General features: G+C 56.2%; 5 protein-coding genes across 5 annotated transcripts; 1 reads left to right on the forward strand and 4 right to left on the reverse strand.

Moving 5' to 3' along the window:
- Positions 1-512: 512 nt before the first annotated feature.
- J7T55_008904 (dynamin-related protein) lies at positions 513-3,149 on the forward strand (the record flags this gene model as incomplete). Its single annotated transcript, XM_053139269.1, has 4 exons — positions 513-611; positions 683-1,075; positions 1,134-2,771; positions 2,838-3,149. The coding sequence occupies 4 exons, from the start codon at positions 513-515 to the stop codon at positions 3,147-3,149; spliced, it is 2,442 nt and encodes an 813-aa protein (XP_052998176.1).
- A 685-nt stretch (positions 3,150-3,834) lies between these two features.
- On the reverse strand, positions 3,835-8,659 carry J7T55_008905 (uncharacterized protein; the record flags this gene model as incomplete). The annotated part of the gene is made up of 3 exons (XM_053139270.1): positions 3,835-7,705; positions 7,936-8,110; positions 8,260-8,659. 3 exons carry the CDS (start codon positions 8,657-8,659, stop codon positions 3,835-3,837), a joined length of 4,446 nt encoding a protein of 1,481 aa, XP_052998177.1.
- A 1,035-nt stretch (positions 8,660-9,694) lies between these two features.
- J7T55_008906 (fmn-dependent dehydrogenase) lies at positions 9,695-11,018 on the reverse strand (the record flags this gene model as incomplete). The annotated part of the gene is made up of 2 exons (XM_053139271.1): positions 9,695-10,635; positions 10,715-11,018. The coding sequence occupies 2 exons, from the start codon at positions 11,016-11,018 to the stop codon at positions 9,695-9,697; spliced, it is 1,245 nt and encodes a 414-aa protein (XP_052998178.1).
- Positions 11,019-11,778: 760 nt separating this feature from the next.
- J7T55_008907 (Drebrin-like protein) lies at positions 11,779-14,236 on the reverse strand (the record flags this gene model as incomplete). Its single annotated transcript, XM_053139272.1, has 3 exons — positions 11,779-11,903; positions 11,955-13,952; positions 14,041-14,236. 3 exons carry the CDS (start codon positions 14,234-14,236, stop codon positions 11,779-11,781), a joined length of 2,319 nt encoding a protein of 772 aa, XP_052998179.1.
- A 1,082-nt stretch (positions 14,237-15,318) lies between these two features.
- Positions 15,319-15,661, reverse strand: J7T55_008908 (uncharacterized protein; the record flags this gene model as incomplete). The annotated part of the gene is made up of 2 exons (XM_053139273.1): positions 15,319-15,507; positions 15,587-15,661. 2 exons carry the CDS (start codon positions 15,659-15,661, stop codon positions 15,319-15,321), a joined length of 264 nt encoding a protein of 87 aa, XP_052998180.1.
- Between the last annotated feature and the right edge of the window lie 154 nt (positions 15,662-15,815).

Here is a 15,815-nt window from a genome sequence, read left to right on the forward strand (position 1 = left end):
TGCCTGAGGCAGCCAAGCTGACAGCCAGACAGCCAGACAGCCCATGTGGTGGGGACCTGTGCTGCGCTGGCGGAAGCAGAGGCAGGGGGCAATGCCGTGCATGAAGTTGGAAAATGACGGAGACGCGACTGGTAGACAGACACAGACACATTGTATTCAACCCGATCCCCTCCACCACGTCCAAATTTTGTTCAGCACTGCACCGCGGCCAAGGGAACAACAGCATGCAGTACTGATCCTGGTGGCTGCTTCACCACCCTCCTCTCTGTCTGTCTTGACCATCCTGCTGTCACCAAGCCCGTTCCTCGCCTGTTTCGAAAGCGGCTCTTCGTGTCTTAAGGAGTTGGGGCGCCTTTTGGTCGCAGATTTTGTCTGTCCTGCGCTATCGAACCTCTCTCCCTGCTGTCGAACAGACCTCGACACCTCTTCGTTGTTCCTCTGGCTCTGGGTGATTGACTCGTCCGAGCTCCGCATCCCTACTGCTCTACTTGCTCAACAACACACGAGCTACAATGGCTGCACTCGGCGACGACCTCCTGTCCACGGTCAACAAGCTGCAGGACCTGGTCTTTAACACCATCGGAAACGACTCCCTCGATCTCCCCCAGATTGTACGCTCAAGCTGCACCTTATCTGCAGAGCCGCAGTGTCGCGTGTGCCTATGCTAACCAGCATTCTACAGGTCGTCGTTGGCTCTCAGTCTGCCGGAAAATCGTCTGTACTCGAGAACATTGTTGGCCGTGACTTTCTGCCCCGCGGCAGCGGTATCGTCACTCGCCGGCCCCTGATTCTCCAGCTCATTAATGTCCCTGACGACGGATCCGACCCTCTGCCTCAGTCTTCACACCCCTCCCAGTACAATGCAAATGTCGCGCGGCCCGGCGAATGGGCCGAGTTCAACCACATCCCCAACAGGCGCTACACCGACTTTGGCGACGTCAAGCGCGAGATCGAGAATGAGACCGCTCGAGTAGCCGGCAACAACAAGGGCATCACTCGCCAGCCCATCAACCTCAAAATCTATTCTCCACACGTTCTAAACCTCACCCTGGTCGATCTCCCGGGTCTCACAAAAGTACGTTCCCTCGCCTCGAGACGTGAACTCCTGTGCAAAGCTAACTTCATCCGCATAGGTTCCTATCGGTGACCAACCCCCCGATATCGAGAAGCAGACCCGCAACCTCATTTCAGAGTTCATTGCAAAACCAAATAGTATCATCCTCGCCGTCTCTCCCGCCAATGTCGATATCGTAAACTCGGAGGCTCTCAAGCTTGCCCGTCATGTCGACCCCTTGGGCCGGAGGACTATTGGTGTTCTGACCAAGGTCGACCTCATGGACCATGGCACAAACGCCCTGGACATCCTCTCCGGGCGAGTGTACCCCTTAAAGCTGGGCTGGATTGGTGTCGTGAACCGATCACAGCAGGACATCCAGGGCAACAAGCCAATGGAAGAGGCCCTCAAAGACGAGGAGAACTTTTTCAAGCTGCATCCAGCGTACAGGAATATCGCGATGAAGTGTGGCACCCGATTTTTGGCCAGGACCTTGAACACCACCTTGATGGCACACATCAGGGATCGCCTGCCTGACATCAAGGCTAGACTCAACACGCTAATGGGTCAGACCCAACAAGAGCTCGCCAGCTATGGAAACATGCAATTCAGCGGTAGGGAGCACCGGGGCTCTCTTATCCTGCAGCTCATGACACGATTCGCCGCGTCTTTTATGTCCTCGATTGACGGAACCTCGACAGAGATCTCCACCAAGGAGCTGTGCGGTGGCGCCCGGATCTACTACATTTTCAATTCTGTCTTTGGTAGCTCGCTAGACACCATCGATCCTACCTCCAATCTGTCTGCTTCCGACATCCGCACAGCAATCAGGAACTCCACAGGTCCCCGACCCAGCTTGTTTGTTCCTGAGATGGCATTCGATCTTCTTGTGAAGCCGCAAATCAAGCTGTTGGAGATTCCTAGCCAACGTTGTGTTGAGCTGGTCTACGAGGAACTCATCAAGATCTGCCACACTTGTGGGAATATCGAGCTTTCACGGTTCCCAAGGTTACAAGCCAAGCTCATAGAGGTTGTGTCGGACCTCTTGCGAGAACGTTTAGGGCCCGCGTCTAACTACGTTGAGTCCTTGATTTCGATACAGCGGGCCTATATCAACACCAACCATCCAAATTTCCTCGGTGCTGCAAACGCCATGAGCAATGTAGTAGGCGCCAAGCAAGAAAGGGAACGCAAACGCCTGGTCCAGGAGGAGCGCGAGCGGAGAGAGAGAAGACGCGCGAAGGAGCTCGGAGCTAATGGCACGGAAGAGGCCGACGAAGAAGAGCATGGTGTCACTGAGAAGGCAGAGCACGCGTCTATCCGCAAGGCACAAGGCAAGGGTGCGCGAAGCATGTCACCGGCTATAAGAGAAAACGGCACAGGTGGCATTACGGCGGCGCTGAACGGAGCGCGCTCTGCTTCTCCGATGATGTACAATGCTCAGGCTGCTGGCGGTGCCAAGGACTCTTTCCTGAATTACTTCTTTGGAAAGGATGGCATGCAGCCAGCACTCCCACCGCCATCGCATAACGCAAATATCGGTCGGCATGTGAGCCAGGGCTCGGAGCCGTCCATCAGCCAGAGCTTCAGGCACCAGGAGACGGCACTCCGTTCTCCTATTCAAACCACAGCACCGGCTAGCCACGATGAGGACTTTGTCTTCGGCTCGTCGCTGCCCCGTGGTGCAGACTTTGTGAGTCCTCCCAGCGAGACTGATGTACGATCGAATTGGAACCCCTAGCCCTGAACGTTACCCCTTTCCTTGGCTAACCATGTTGAATAGGGATCAACCGGCGAGCCGGCCATGACCGAGCGCGAGCAGATGGAGACAGAGCTCATCCGGGCCCTGATCTCCTCCTACTTCAACATAGTGCGTGAGTCGATCGCCGACCAGGTTCCCAAGGCTATTATGCACCTGTTGGTCAACCACTGCCGCGACGAGGTGCAGAACCGTCTGGTCAGCGAGCTGTACAAGGAAGCGCTATTCGAGGAGCTCCTATACGAAGACGACGGCGTCAAGAAGGAGCGCGAGAAGTGCGAGAAGCTGCTGCAAACTTACAGAGAGGCGGCCAAGATCATTGGCGAGGTGGTATAAGACTAGAGCACGGGAAAAGACCAAGGAAGCGAGCGGGAATGGAGGAGACCTTTTCTACGCTTGCGCCGGCCGGAACGAAGAGACGAGAGATGACGATAGATGAAGGGTGCAGGTCTTGGAAGGCGATACGTGTTATTGTACTTTTATGTACTCTACTCCCATCAACTCACACACACACACACCCCCCACCCAATCAAACCACCCACGGACCAGGGGACGAGCCTGACTCCATCACCACCGCCACACCACACCTGTACGCAGAAGAAATACCGCTTAAAGGAGGGATATCGTCTGTATATAGAACAGGCAGCAGACATGGGACCTGACGAATTTTTCTGAAGATTACGTGTTCACACAAAACGTGCTTTGAAGGGACGAATACAAAGTAGAGCACGGCTTTTGTTCACTTGACTGCTGCTCCTTGAACGATTCATGAAAATGATCTTGCTTGTGTCCAACTTGCCTGCATTGGGAACATGTATTTTGTAGAGGCGAGATTGGCACAGGCACTGGGCAATGTCATTGCGTACGTTTCTCAATATTATATCGGCGTGGATGGAGGTTCATGATAATGTTTTGAAATGATTTTGTTTTTGGCTAAATTGTGTCATAATTATACTCGTAGCGGTCCTTTCCATGAGCCACATCCTGACGAGACGGGACTAGACCCTCGTCACCGTCGCCACTACTGATACCTCGGCGCCCTCGAACCTGTCGGAATGGGAGCGCTTGGCGGCGGCACCCCGGCCGGGTACCGTGGGTCGTACTCCTCCTCGTAGTAAGCCGCGTCGTCCCGTGGTGGCGGGGCCTGAGGCGGAAGCTGGGGCTGGGGCTGGAAGTGCCTCGGGGCTGCGTCGGAGGGGTGACGCGGGTCATAGCTTCCAGCCGCGGGCGGCGGGGGCGGAGGTCCCTGAGGTGCGCGTGAGTATGCTCTCTCGAAGGGCGGACGGTATGGCTCATCGAGCATTTGCGTGGGCCGAGTTGGTTGTTCACGACGAGGCGGCCCGGCAGGATAAGGATCCCCACGGTCATAGGGTGCCGCAGGGGGTAGTGCATCCCGGTAATATCTTTCAGGTTCGGGATTAGGGATACGACGCAGAGGGCGCTCCTCGATCCAAGTCTTCCCATCCGGCCCGCGGTACTCGATAATCTCAATCTCGATGACCTCTTGGGCACGTTGGCGTGGAATCGGCTCATCAGGATAGCCACGGTAACTGTAATCTTCGCGAGGTGGCGGTCTCTCGTAGCGGGAATCGTCCACGGGGGGTGCTGGTGGTAGGTACTGGTAATCGTGTTCTGGACGGGCCGGGCTCCTCTGGCGATATTGCTGGGCTGGAGGTCGGCTGTAGTTCGCGTAGACTGGGGAACGAGACCTGCGAGGTTCAATGTCCCGCGAAGGAGGTCGATTGTATTGTCCATAGTCCTCAGGCTCGTCCCGATTTCCATCCATAAAAATCACGTTAGAAAGCCGGTGCTGATGACCACGGTAAGCCGCCTCCCTCGGATTCGGACCACCCACGTCAGCTCGAGGAGACGCCGCATCTGTGCTCGGGGAGTCTCGAGGCCTAGACTGGAAACGCTGGCGCTGCTGAGGTGTGCCTGGCTTCGAGCCATGTTTTGGCCGTTGAGCATTCCCACCGTAGGCGTTACGCTGGGATGCCTTGTGAGATGCGGTACCGCTAGGCGTGTTTCGGCGGGATGGTGTATTGTCTGCTGTCGGCTTTTCGAGCCTGTCACTTTCTGGAATGGCGCTTTTGCGGGCAGCTTGGGCCCTATCAGCTGCCCACATCGCTCGAATAGCATCCCCTTCACGCTCTGCTTCTTCTTCAGCCATCTTTTCCTCCTCCTCACTCCGCTTCAGCGAATCTGTGTCATTGCCATGAGCGCCCTTCCTATTTTTCTTCTTATTTGGGCGAGAATTCTGCTCGCGTTGGCGGAAGCCTTGAGATGATCGCCGCTCATTTTCACGGCCCAGTGCTGTGTTTCCAGGAGCAAGTGCGGGCGCGGGCGCGGGCGCGGGCGCTGCAGCAGGCGCAGCAGGTGCAGCAGGTTCTGTCAGGGCGTGACCATTGACAGTGCCGATCGGGTTGACTCCGTTGTGAGATGACCCAGAATGATCATAAGGGGCCGATGGTTGGTGAGGGTATTGTGTGGTAGATAGGTTCTGATACAAGTTTGCACCGCCGATCTCTGCAGAGCCGCCTGCCTGAGCTTGTCCATAGTACGTGGCATGGTCACCAACAGCCGCATTCTGGTAGCCCTGATGGTAATCATTCTGACCTGGGTAGACTGGGGCCATGTTCGGCGCAGCTTCCGGCATGCTAACAGGGCCCAGGAGATGTGGAACTACCTCGTTTACCAGGTGGTATTTTTGTCCATCCATGCTAACTGCCGAGCGCAGGTTGGCGACTGCCGTAGGCTCTGGCAATAACACCATGTCGACTGTCCATTCTGGCGGTTGTCCATATTGGCCCATTTGCACAAATGGCTCCACGTGCTTGCTTTGAAAGTGTGCTGTCAGCTGCGGCAGTGAATACGACCTTCTTTCCGCCTCAGATGCAACATAGCCACCAATCCCTTGATGACAGACTCGGCAGACCAGGCCATTGACGTTGCGAACTGGTCGCATATCCTTATGATCAGACAAGCCATCGATGAAAGTAGCGAGTGGTAAGGGAAGACCAAATCTTGTATGAAAACGCTTCGCAAGATGATGGATTACGACTTGGACTCTCACGATTGACAGGGTGTCCTTCATGTTGGATGTTGCATTCCAAAGTTCTCGGGCGATCCGTGCCATATCCTCAAGCTGAGTCTGGTATTGAGGAGAAAGTGTCGAGGGATGCACTGCTTGGTACCCGATCTGTGCATTTGCCTGATATGCTCCATAGTTGTAATTATACGGTGCTGGTGGCGCTGGCGGGCCCGGTAGACCTGGCGGACCAGGAGGCGCAGTAGGAGGGCCCGAGTATCCTGGCGGATTCCCTTGAGCAGAAGGATAAGGTGGGTGTTGGTAGATATCCGGAGGAGGGTATGGATGTGTCCCATAGCCTTGAGACGGATAAGGAGGGTGCGAGCTCTGTGGATAAGCGTCGCCGTAGGACGGAGCTGCTCCATACGGTTGTGCTGGACCTTTTGGATGAGCTTGGTACGGCTGAGAAGGAGTGGATGATAGACCTTGCTGGAACGCGTTGTGGGCCGGAGGCGGCTGGCCTTGATAGAAACCGTTCTTTGCGGTTCTTGGCTCTGAAGTGAACGGTGGTTGCTCTGGCCACTCGGCCCTCCAGTGCACGACCACATTGCCAATGCTCAATGAGGTAGTATGTTTAGCCGCGTAGTGCTGGATGACACCTTCGAAACCATAGTACCTAACAGTAACCTCACAACCGTTGCAAAGGAAAATTTCCTTTCGATGTCGTTCAGTATGTGGCTTAATTTTGATGTCGAAAACCCACTTCATATTCTCCAGTGTCAGTTTCTGAGTGAACGGCCCTTGAGGTGGATCGACGATGGGTGTAGCCCCGGACGCTCGAGCTGCCGCGGCGTCTTTAGCGACTTCGGCATAGAAGCGCTTGCGGATGTAGGTCAACACTTCTACCGCGAACTTCGAGCAGCTGTTCCTGTCGACCTTGTCGCCGTTTTCCCAACCGTCTCGGATGATCTCGTCAGCGAAACCAGCGATTCGCGCTCGCACAGGCGCCTGAACCTCATCCCAGTCAGCGTCAACCGCGTCCCGAGCTTCCTTATTAGCAGCAGCGGTGAGATTTCGCTTGTCGTCCAACTCTTGTTGCCGCAGCACCTGAGCAGAGTTTTCTTTCTCCCGTTGCTCAGCATCGGCTCTCTGGGCTAATAGACGTGACTTCAGCAGCTCCCAAGCTTGTTCATCCAAAGGGGTGATGATCTGGAGGGCAGCTTGGAAAGAGGGGATATGCGCTAAAATGCTCGGTGGCAAAGGGGGATCAAGGGCGAGCGCTCGTCGTTCTATCTCCGCCTTGCGAGCGGCTTTCAGCTCCGCAACCTCTTCCTTCGTTCTCTCATGGCGGCCTGAGGGCAACGACGCGGTTCCAGTTGACGACCGACGGAAAGGATCCGGGGTGGCACCATTTCGCTGACTCGAGCTTATGGAAGGAGTTGCTGTTCCGCTATGGTTGCCTGCGGGATTCAAACCGGGAATCTGAACAATAGATCCGGACCCTGCCATCGTTCTGAGGCCCGCTGCAGTGCTAGAGCTGACGGGTGCTGATGGTCGGTAACCCGGGTATAACACGTTCTTCATCTGGCTCAACCCATTCGCAGCGGCCCAGTTTTCCCATCTCAAGGCATCACTACGACGTTCGTGACCACGACCTTCTAGGCCTTTCAGCCATTCCTCTACTGTAGCGGTGCCCATGGTCTTCACGCTGAAGAACTCTTGCTTCAAGGCCTCGACGTGCTCGGACCAGAATAGCTTCGTCAGCGAGGTATTGGGCGGTGCCTGGCTCCGTTCCATTGTGGCGGGGGAGATAACGTGAAGCTCCTGCGTGACAAAGACGAATGGTAGAGCAGCAGCCAGAGTGCTGGGAAAGGACGATGAAAGCAAAATATCGATCTCCTGTGGCTGAGTTAGAGAGAATGCATTCAATATATTCCGGTTCCCTGAAAATTGCACAAACCTTGATAGATTTGGTCAAGAGACAAGTGCCACATGATCGTGTCGCGAATGCCCATACGATCGCAACGCCATCTTTGCCCGGGCCGGACTGCCACGGACCTGGCGTGTCCTTTGCATGCACTGTACCTTGCTTACGGCAATGTTGACATGTAGTAGAGACAGACAACTGCCACATGTCCAGCTCGGTTTTGTCCTGCAGAGGACTCGGCATGCTTGGCCAGAAACGGCGTCTCGAAGACTGCCATATTGCCGTGGGCTGCAAAGGGGAGAGTGCGCCAGAGGAAAGTGATTGTGGCCGATCGCAGCGTATCTTGGACGAGGAGTCAAGATACACGTTGAACAGGCGGTTGACACAGAGTAATCTTCCTAGAATTCTAGGAGGACAGAAAGTGAAGATGTGATGCCATATCTCAGCAGGCAGAGTAGACCTATCAACCATGGAGCCAGACCCTCGGTCACCTTGTGAATCTTCCTTGGACTGCTCCAATTTCAACTTTTTTGCTGGATCCAGAGTATTCGACCTGATTCCAGGCAGTGAGGGATCCTCGGGAGACTTGCGCTTTCTGGACGCACTCCCATCCGGCTGGCTGTTGGAAGCGAATTGCGAGGCTGTGGAGACAGCGGCATCAACGAGGGCCGCCTGGGTGTGTTGTGTCGGGAGAGTCGCGTCGTCTTCATCTTCGGACTGAGCCTCCATGGAGACATCGGACGCGGAGTCATTGCCATCAGAACCATTCAGTGGCGACTGCTGGGCATTGCTGCTGTCGCTGTCATCCAGCGGGAGGAAGTCGGTTGCAGAGGCGTCAGGGTCAGCAGCCGTGACGTCGACGGCCCCAGAATATCGGCGCCCATCAGCCATTGTGTCGGGGTTACAATGGCTGCACCTGTGATTCAATTGAGACAAAAAAGGGAGACAGGGAGGTCAGACGGGTTGCCAGGAGGCAGCTTGTCAGACGGAAGAGAGGAGATACAGTCCAGCAACACTTGTCAGGCACTGAACAGGGACGAGGGATGAGGGACGAGGCAGGGGACGCGACAACGACCAAAGTCGTTGTCGTGGGGGATGATGGATGCTCGGCAGGACAGTGAGCCTGCCTGGCCGCGTTGAAGCAGATGCTGGACAACGTCTCTTGCGAGACGAGCCCAGATGACCAACGGGAGTGAGTGTGCAGAGGTTCAAGGATGAAGAGGCATGTTGCTGGATGCGAGACCTGCCCTGTTGGTTCGATAGCGGAGAGCTGTTCAAGTTCAGGCTCAGGCTCTGGTTCAGGTTGTCGATGGAATGCGGAGGCTCAAGCCGATAAGGACAGGACAGCCAGCGCCAGAGGGACCTTGGACAAAGAGTTCGCTTGACACAAACGGCTCCCAAGACCAAGACCGGCACCTGTAGACACTATGCCTTAGTAGGTCGAGGCCTGGCGGTGATGCACGGCGAAGGAGGATGAAGGCTTTCCACGAGGGGTTGCGAGGGATGATGATGTGTGGAGAGAAGGGAACGCGGCGAGCTTCAATCCTATTAGATTACGAGAACACACACCTACCTACCTGCCAGAGCTGCCCGCACACCCACCTGCAGATTGTTGAACCGCGGCAGGGTGCAGTGGGGCCGGGGCCCCGCCAGCAGAGGAGCCAAGCTCCGGGCTCTGGGGTACTAAGAACCAAGCGCGTGTACCTAGGTACCTAGACTGCATTAGGTAGGGTTTGTAGAGGTCCTAGATTTGTATTCTTGGAATAACCTCTTCTACGATGACCTTTCATAATCTGCAGGATAGGCCACCGTCTCTTGACAGGTTCTTGTTATTTATTCCCCGTGCTATTATGTACCTAAGACTCATTGGAGATTACCACCAACCGCAGATCGGTCTGCTATGAATATATCTTTTGCATGGCATGCTTAGAGCGATGATTTCACATCACCCCCATAGGCCAACTTTCTCAATATGCCCCTATTCAGCTCTGCCACGCTCCTGACACAGCATAGACCCAGCGTCTGATCGATCTCAGCGAGCAGCCCGGCGAGGACGTGTTTCGCGCCCTCCTTGCCTGCGATCCCCAGGCCGTACATGACAGGCCGTCCTACCAGCACCGCCTGCGCCCCGAGGCACAGCGCCTTCACGATGTCTGCTCCCGTCCGGATACCCGAGTCGAACATCACCGTAAGCTCCTTGCCCACAGCGTCCACGATCTCGGGCAGCATCTCGAGTGACGGCACCGCGCCGTCCAGCTGCCGCCCGCCGTGGTTAGACACGATAATCCCGTCCATCCCGTGCCTCGCAGCCGCCCGCGCGTCCTCGACACTGAGGATGCCCTTGAGCACGATCGGCCCGTCCCAGTGCTTCCGAAGCAGCGCCAGGTCCTCCCAGCTGTGCGCGTGGCCGGAGAAGGCCTCGCGGATGAAGGCCTGCGCCGCGAGGAGCGGGCTGTCCTCGGGGGTGTCGCCGTCGTTGGCCTCGGCGAACTTGCGCCGGAAGACCGGGTCGCTGAGCCCGATCTCGATGCCCTGGCCCTGGATGAACGGCAGGAAGCCGCCGTCGAGGTCCAGCGGCCGCCATGCCAGCGTGAAGGTGTCGAGCGTCACCACCAGCACCGTGTAGCCGGAGTCTCGCGCCCGCCCCAGCAGCGACGCCGTGATCTCGTCGTCCTGCGGCCAGTACAGCTGGAACCACCGCGGCGACCCGGCCCCCGACGCCGCTGCCACCTCCTCGATGGTGCTGGTGCTCGCCGTGCTGAGCGTGAACGGCACGCCGAGCTCTGTGCACGCCTCTGCCACGCCGAGCTCGCGGTCCTGGTGGTATGCGCCCTGGACACCAATTGGTGCCATTGCCACAGGGCTGGCTAGACGTATTGACTGTTAGGCTTCCCTTTCCTCACTGACGCTCTACCTGTGGTGGCAAGTCTGAAGGGGGCAACTCACGATACTTCTTGCCAAAGAGTTCCACGCTCAGATCCCTCGGTACCGTTGGCCTCAGCACGCGAGGGATGATTTTCCATTGTCGGAAGGCCAGCCGGTTTGCTTCCATAGTCGCTGCTTCTCCAGCGCCCCCGTAAATGTAGTTGAAGGGCCCCGGTGCCATGACCTTCCTTGCCTGTGCTTCAAGTCCGTTCGGATTCGTCGTGACCACCGGCGGCTCCCCTAGCAGAACCCCGTTCTTGTATAGCTCCAACTGGTAGTCCCCAAAGGGAAGTCGGTCATCACCATTGTCATCTGATCCCGCCATGTCTGATTGAGGTACTTTTAGAATAACACAATAATGGATGTGTCCGCGGTCAGGTGCTTCTGTGTGACTCCAGGTGTTTTTGGAATGGCCTTTGCCAGCTTTTTATTTGAAGGATAGTCCAGAGATCGTCGTCAATAGTACGACTAGGCTATGTGGTTTTCAGCTGCCTCGGCAAGTCTGTAACTATGCGCTTGGCCGATCTGGTCTACATTATTCCGCCACAGCAATTCAGACTGGCTGAACTTGACTGGCGGACAGCGGAGACGTCGAAAGAGCAGTACATACTTCTTCATCCATGGCACATGCTCAGATTGGCTCTATAAATGCCAGCCAGCTTCAAATTCTAGCAAAGGCTTCAAGTCGCCTGTTATAGGCCCAGGAGACCTCAGCTCGACAGACTAAATCGGTTTTATTAACAAGTTGCCTGCATATCAACAACGTGTGAAATTATAGCGTCCAACTGCCCTTCTTCGCGTCAGGAAAGCATGATCTATAACTCTTGACGTGTTTTTCAATCCCCTGTCACGCTGATCACTTAGTCTGACAGCACGAAAATTGATGTCATTTTACGACCAAACTTGATCACCGTATCGACAAGTTTTGGGATGCGCTATTAGCACGTATTCGCAGCAGCCAGCCAGTCACGCACTTCTTTGCAAGCGTGATATGAAGTAGTCTTCGCTTCCTTATTTTCTCCATTCTCTAGGCTATTTTTGGGTAGTAATCAACCCCATTCATCAATGCACTCACAAGTGAGAATTTAAGAATCAAGCTCCACATAGTTCGCAGGGAAGAGTCCAGACTTGCCCCCACGGTGACCGAACCACCAGTCGTCGTCTGGGAATTCCAGGTTTGTGATCTTGTCTCCCTCCGCAAAGCTCAATTCTGCGAGGGTATTAGTGCCTATCATGAATGTGTGTAGACGTTTGTACATACCGTTATCTTCAGCTGCCTCATAGTCAAACAGTGCTGTCGCCACAGCACTTCCACCCGCGGCGGGCTCGGGCTCGGGCTCAGCGGCAGGGGGCGGGGGTGGGGCAGCAGCATGGCCTGCACCAGCGGTGGCATCGTCGTCGTCGACCAAAGTGACGTAGTTGCTGGGGAACAGGCCGATTTCGCCCCTCGAGTTCGTGCCCATCCACCAGTCGTCGTCTACCATGTCGATGTTGGTCACGTACTCTCCTTCCCTGAGTTCAAGCTCGTTCTCCTCTGCCTTTTCGTAGTCGTACTCAATGATAGCGCGCTTGCCACCGGCAGCGCCAGCTTGAGCCTCTTGCACTTGATCGTGACCAAAGGCCTCTTCTGCCACAGCAGTTGCTGCACCACGAGCTAGGTCGTGATCTTCAGGAAGCTCCTGCTCCTGGGGGATCTCTTCGGGAACAGGTATGGGACGTGATGGAAGTTGTTGCGGTGCTGGCTCAATCTCGGGCTCGGGAACACGTGGGATGGGTGCAGCGACTCGGATCGGCGAAGACTCTCGCTCAGGCTCCTCATCAACCTCCTCGTCGTCAGCCGCAGGTCGAGATGGCAAGCCTGGCAATGCGAACCCGTCAGATGGGCGGCTCGCCTCTGGGGGCGGCGGTGGTGGGGCACTATCACTGGCACCTGTGGCAGCTCGGGGGATCGCGGGCGCAGCAGCACCCATTGGTGGTCCCCCCTTGAATCGATCTTTAAGAGCAGAGACGCCACCAGACGGAGAAGCAGGCTGCTCCTGGTCATTGGAGCCCACTGTGTCGCCCGTCTTCTCTCCCACAATGCCTCGGCCGTAGGCTCCAGTCTGCACAGTGCCCCAGCTCTTACCGCTGTATCCGCTCTTCCACTCGCCTCCACTCTTCTGAGCAGTCACGGGAGAGGTGGCTGGAGGTGCCAGGTCTGGGCCTGAGCCCGAAGCACCTCTCTCTCTAGCCTTCTTCTCCGCCCACAACTGGGCGGGAGTCTTACCGCCTTGATCCGCGAAGGTGCGGCTGGCAGCACCAACGGGGGCTGCTGCAGGGGCTGCAGGGCCGCCGAAACCCAGCCCGCCAGGAGTAGGAGCCTTGGTTCCGGTGAAAGTGCTTGCTCCGCCGAACTTATTGGCAACTTTAGGCTTTGGTAGAGTGGTAAGGCGTTCCGACTGTGCTGGCTGGCTGAAGGCTGAGGTTCGTTCGGAGACTGAAGGACGAGGCGCTTCTTCATCGGCAGATTCGGCTGGCTTTTGGGCCCTGGCTCGGATGGCGGCAATGTCGACCTTGCCAACAGGCTCATACGAGCCTTTGACGGGTGTGGGCCTGAGATCGTCCTTATTCTTTGCTTGCGCTCGGATTGCCGCGATGTCTACCTTTCCAACAGGTTGGTATCCGCCTCTGACAACATCACCGGCAGTATCATCTTGCTTGCTAGACCCATTGAACCTAGCCGGCTCTTGGTTCTTGACCAGATCCGCCAGGTTCACCTTGGTAGGCTTGTAGGCCGAGTCCACCTTTTCCAACTGCGTCCTGGTCACGGGCGGCGCATCAGCGCCCCAACCATCTTCGTCAACGTTGTTGTCTCTTCGATTACGCGCGGCCACGAGGGGGTTGAAGGAACCCCCAGTGCTCGTGGTAGGAGTGAACACGGGCTTCTTTGCCACTGGAGGGGCAGCTGGTGCGGGCATGGGAGCGGAGCCACCGGCGGTGTACTTGGCGCCAGAGGCATCAGAGACCTTTTGTATGATGGCGGCGGGCTCGAGATCGCTGTCTGACCGTGCGGTTATCTGGACGTGGTAGCCATGAAGGACTTTGCCGACAGCTGCCGTGTGGCTGGTAAAGTAGCCTTTCGTTCGTTCGGGTACGCCACCTCCACACCACGCAATGAGCACGTTCTTCGGTAGAGCAGTGTTGGGATCCTTGACCTTGACGAAGGCATACTGGATACGGCCTTCGCTGAAATCTTCAATCAAGTCGGCGAGATCACCCTCTGAGCAACAATACTACTGGTCAGCAGGATGACGACGCGCAGCTGGCTGGTGGGGTGCAGGGGGGAGGGGAGGTTGGATGAAGCTCACCTCCTTTCGTTTCGACCTTGAGGATGCTCTCCTTAGCCCCGCCATCTTGGAAGGCATTGAGCAAGGGAGCTTGAACTGTAAACAGAGCCCATTGGGCGTAGGTTGGCGAGTCTGACTTTGGGAGTTGACCGTTGACGACCCCCTGGTAGCTACTCTTGATGGAGGGACCGTTGATGGATAGGTTCAGCGATGCCATGACGTCGGTTCTAAGCAGTGTAGGGCATCCGGAGGAGGGGAGGTGAAGCTGAGGTCTGCCAATGCGTTGTAGAGTGCAGAAGGTAGATGAGCGCTTTGGTCCTGCTCGCAACCCGAGTGGTAATTAAAGATGCGCAATTCGAGGGGGGCTGAGCAACGGAGAGCGATGATGAGGAAGTCCGTCTGAATTGATACAGTTAGGTTGGCAGGCTGGCAGGCTGGCAGGCTGGCAGGAGCTGGTCACTGACTGCTGAGGGGCGGGCCCACCGGGGAAAGGGGAAGGCGCCGTTGGGCTGCAGCTGAGGTCATAACCCGTACTGTGCGACTAGGTGCGTGCGACCACTACTTGTGTGCCACCACTAGTCATGTCACACTGTGATCCTGGGTGCTTGCCCAAGGGCCCAAGGGGCGAGCACAGGCGAGCACAGTACGATACCGAATAAGAGACCGTCCGGATGGGCTGGAAATGCCCAGTTACCTAAATAGCGATTTGCAGTTTGTTTTTATGTCATTGCACATTGAAGAATAGATGGGATCCCGGTCACAGAGAAGTTTTTCCTGCAAATTAAATGCGATTTCTTTCTTGATACGGCAGAGAGCGAGGGAATGTCCAGCTTGCCTGAGACATGTAGGACTGACTGTCCTTGACTGCGTGGAGGCACAACTCCTGTACAACACCTGGTGCCCTCAAGACGAAAGCAGATCAAGAACCTGACCTGGACGATTGATGATGCATTTCGGACCGCGTAGACGGAATTGAATTTGCGATGGGAGTCAAGACCCCCTTGATAAAACCGGATTCCCCAATCAGCCCCCATAACTAGTGAGACTCATTATTATTTGTACAATGCAGCCCTTGCCTCTCGAGCGAGCTGCCAACGCCCATGTGATATCCATCAATCATTGTGTTGCGTGTTGCGTGTTGTGTTGAAGTATACTGCTTCCCACCCTTGCAGTCACCCCAACAATTCCATTCTCTGGGAGTCATTACGGCAAAGTCGTCGCGATTTTGCCCCCACCCCCGAACCCGTCATCGCAGCAGCGCGTGGTCACACCATCCGGCCATTCCTCTGGCAAATTCCATCAGCAGCACAACTCGGCGCAATCACAACATGATTCGCAGACGCAGCAACAGCACAGCGCTGCGAGAAAGCCCTGCAGACAGCCGCCGCCGCCACTCTTTTGGGGGGGAGGAGCTTGTTGTTGGTATTGCATCGGAGGTGGTCCTTGCTGGTAGTATCCACCACCTTGTGGAGGAGGAGGGCCGTAGGACTGTTGGCGACATGGTTAGCATTGAACAAGATGATTGCAACCCAATGTTGGGGCGTCAAAATGGAGGCGTGTTGTTTACCTGTTGGGGGTATTGGGGCCCGCCGCCGTAGCCCTGAGGAGGTGGGCCGTGCTGGTAGTAATCGTTGGCAGACATGTCGGTCTTGGTCGAGGACAATCGCGGACGGGAAGAAGGCTGTTTGGTGACAGTCCAGCAGCAGTTGGGCGGCAAGAAGTCGAGAAGGAAAGGAAGCCAAAGGGCGGCTCGACTTGGCAGGGAGAGAGATAGGGCTGAATGGAGTTGCCGAGAA

This window comes from Diaporthe amygdali, assembly GCF_026229845.1.
Source record: "Diaporthe amygdali strain CAA958 chromosome Unknown NODE_4_length_2575358_cov_65_588622, whole genome shotgun sequence".
In the NCBI taxonomy this organism is placed as follows: Eukaryota; Fungi; Ascomycota; class Sordariomycetes; order Diaporthales; family Diaporthaceae; genus Diaporthe; species Diaporthe amygdali.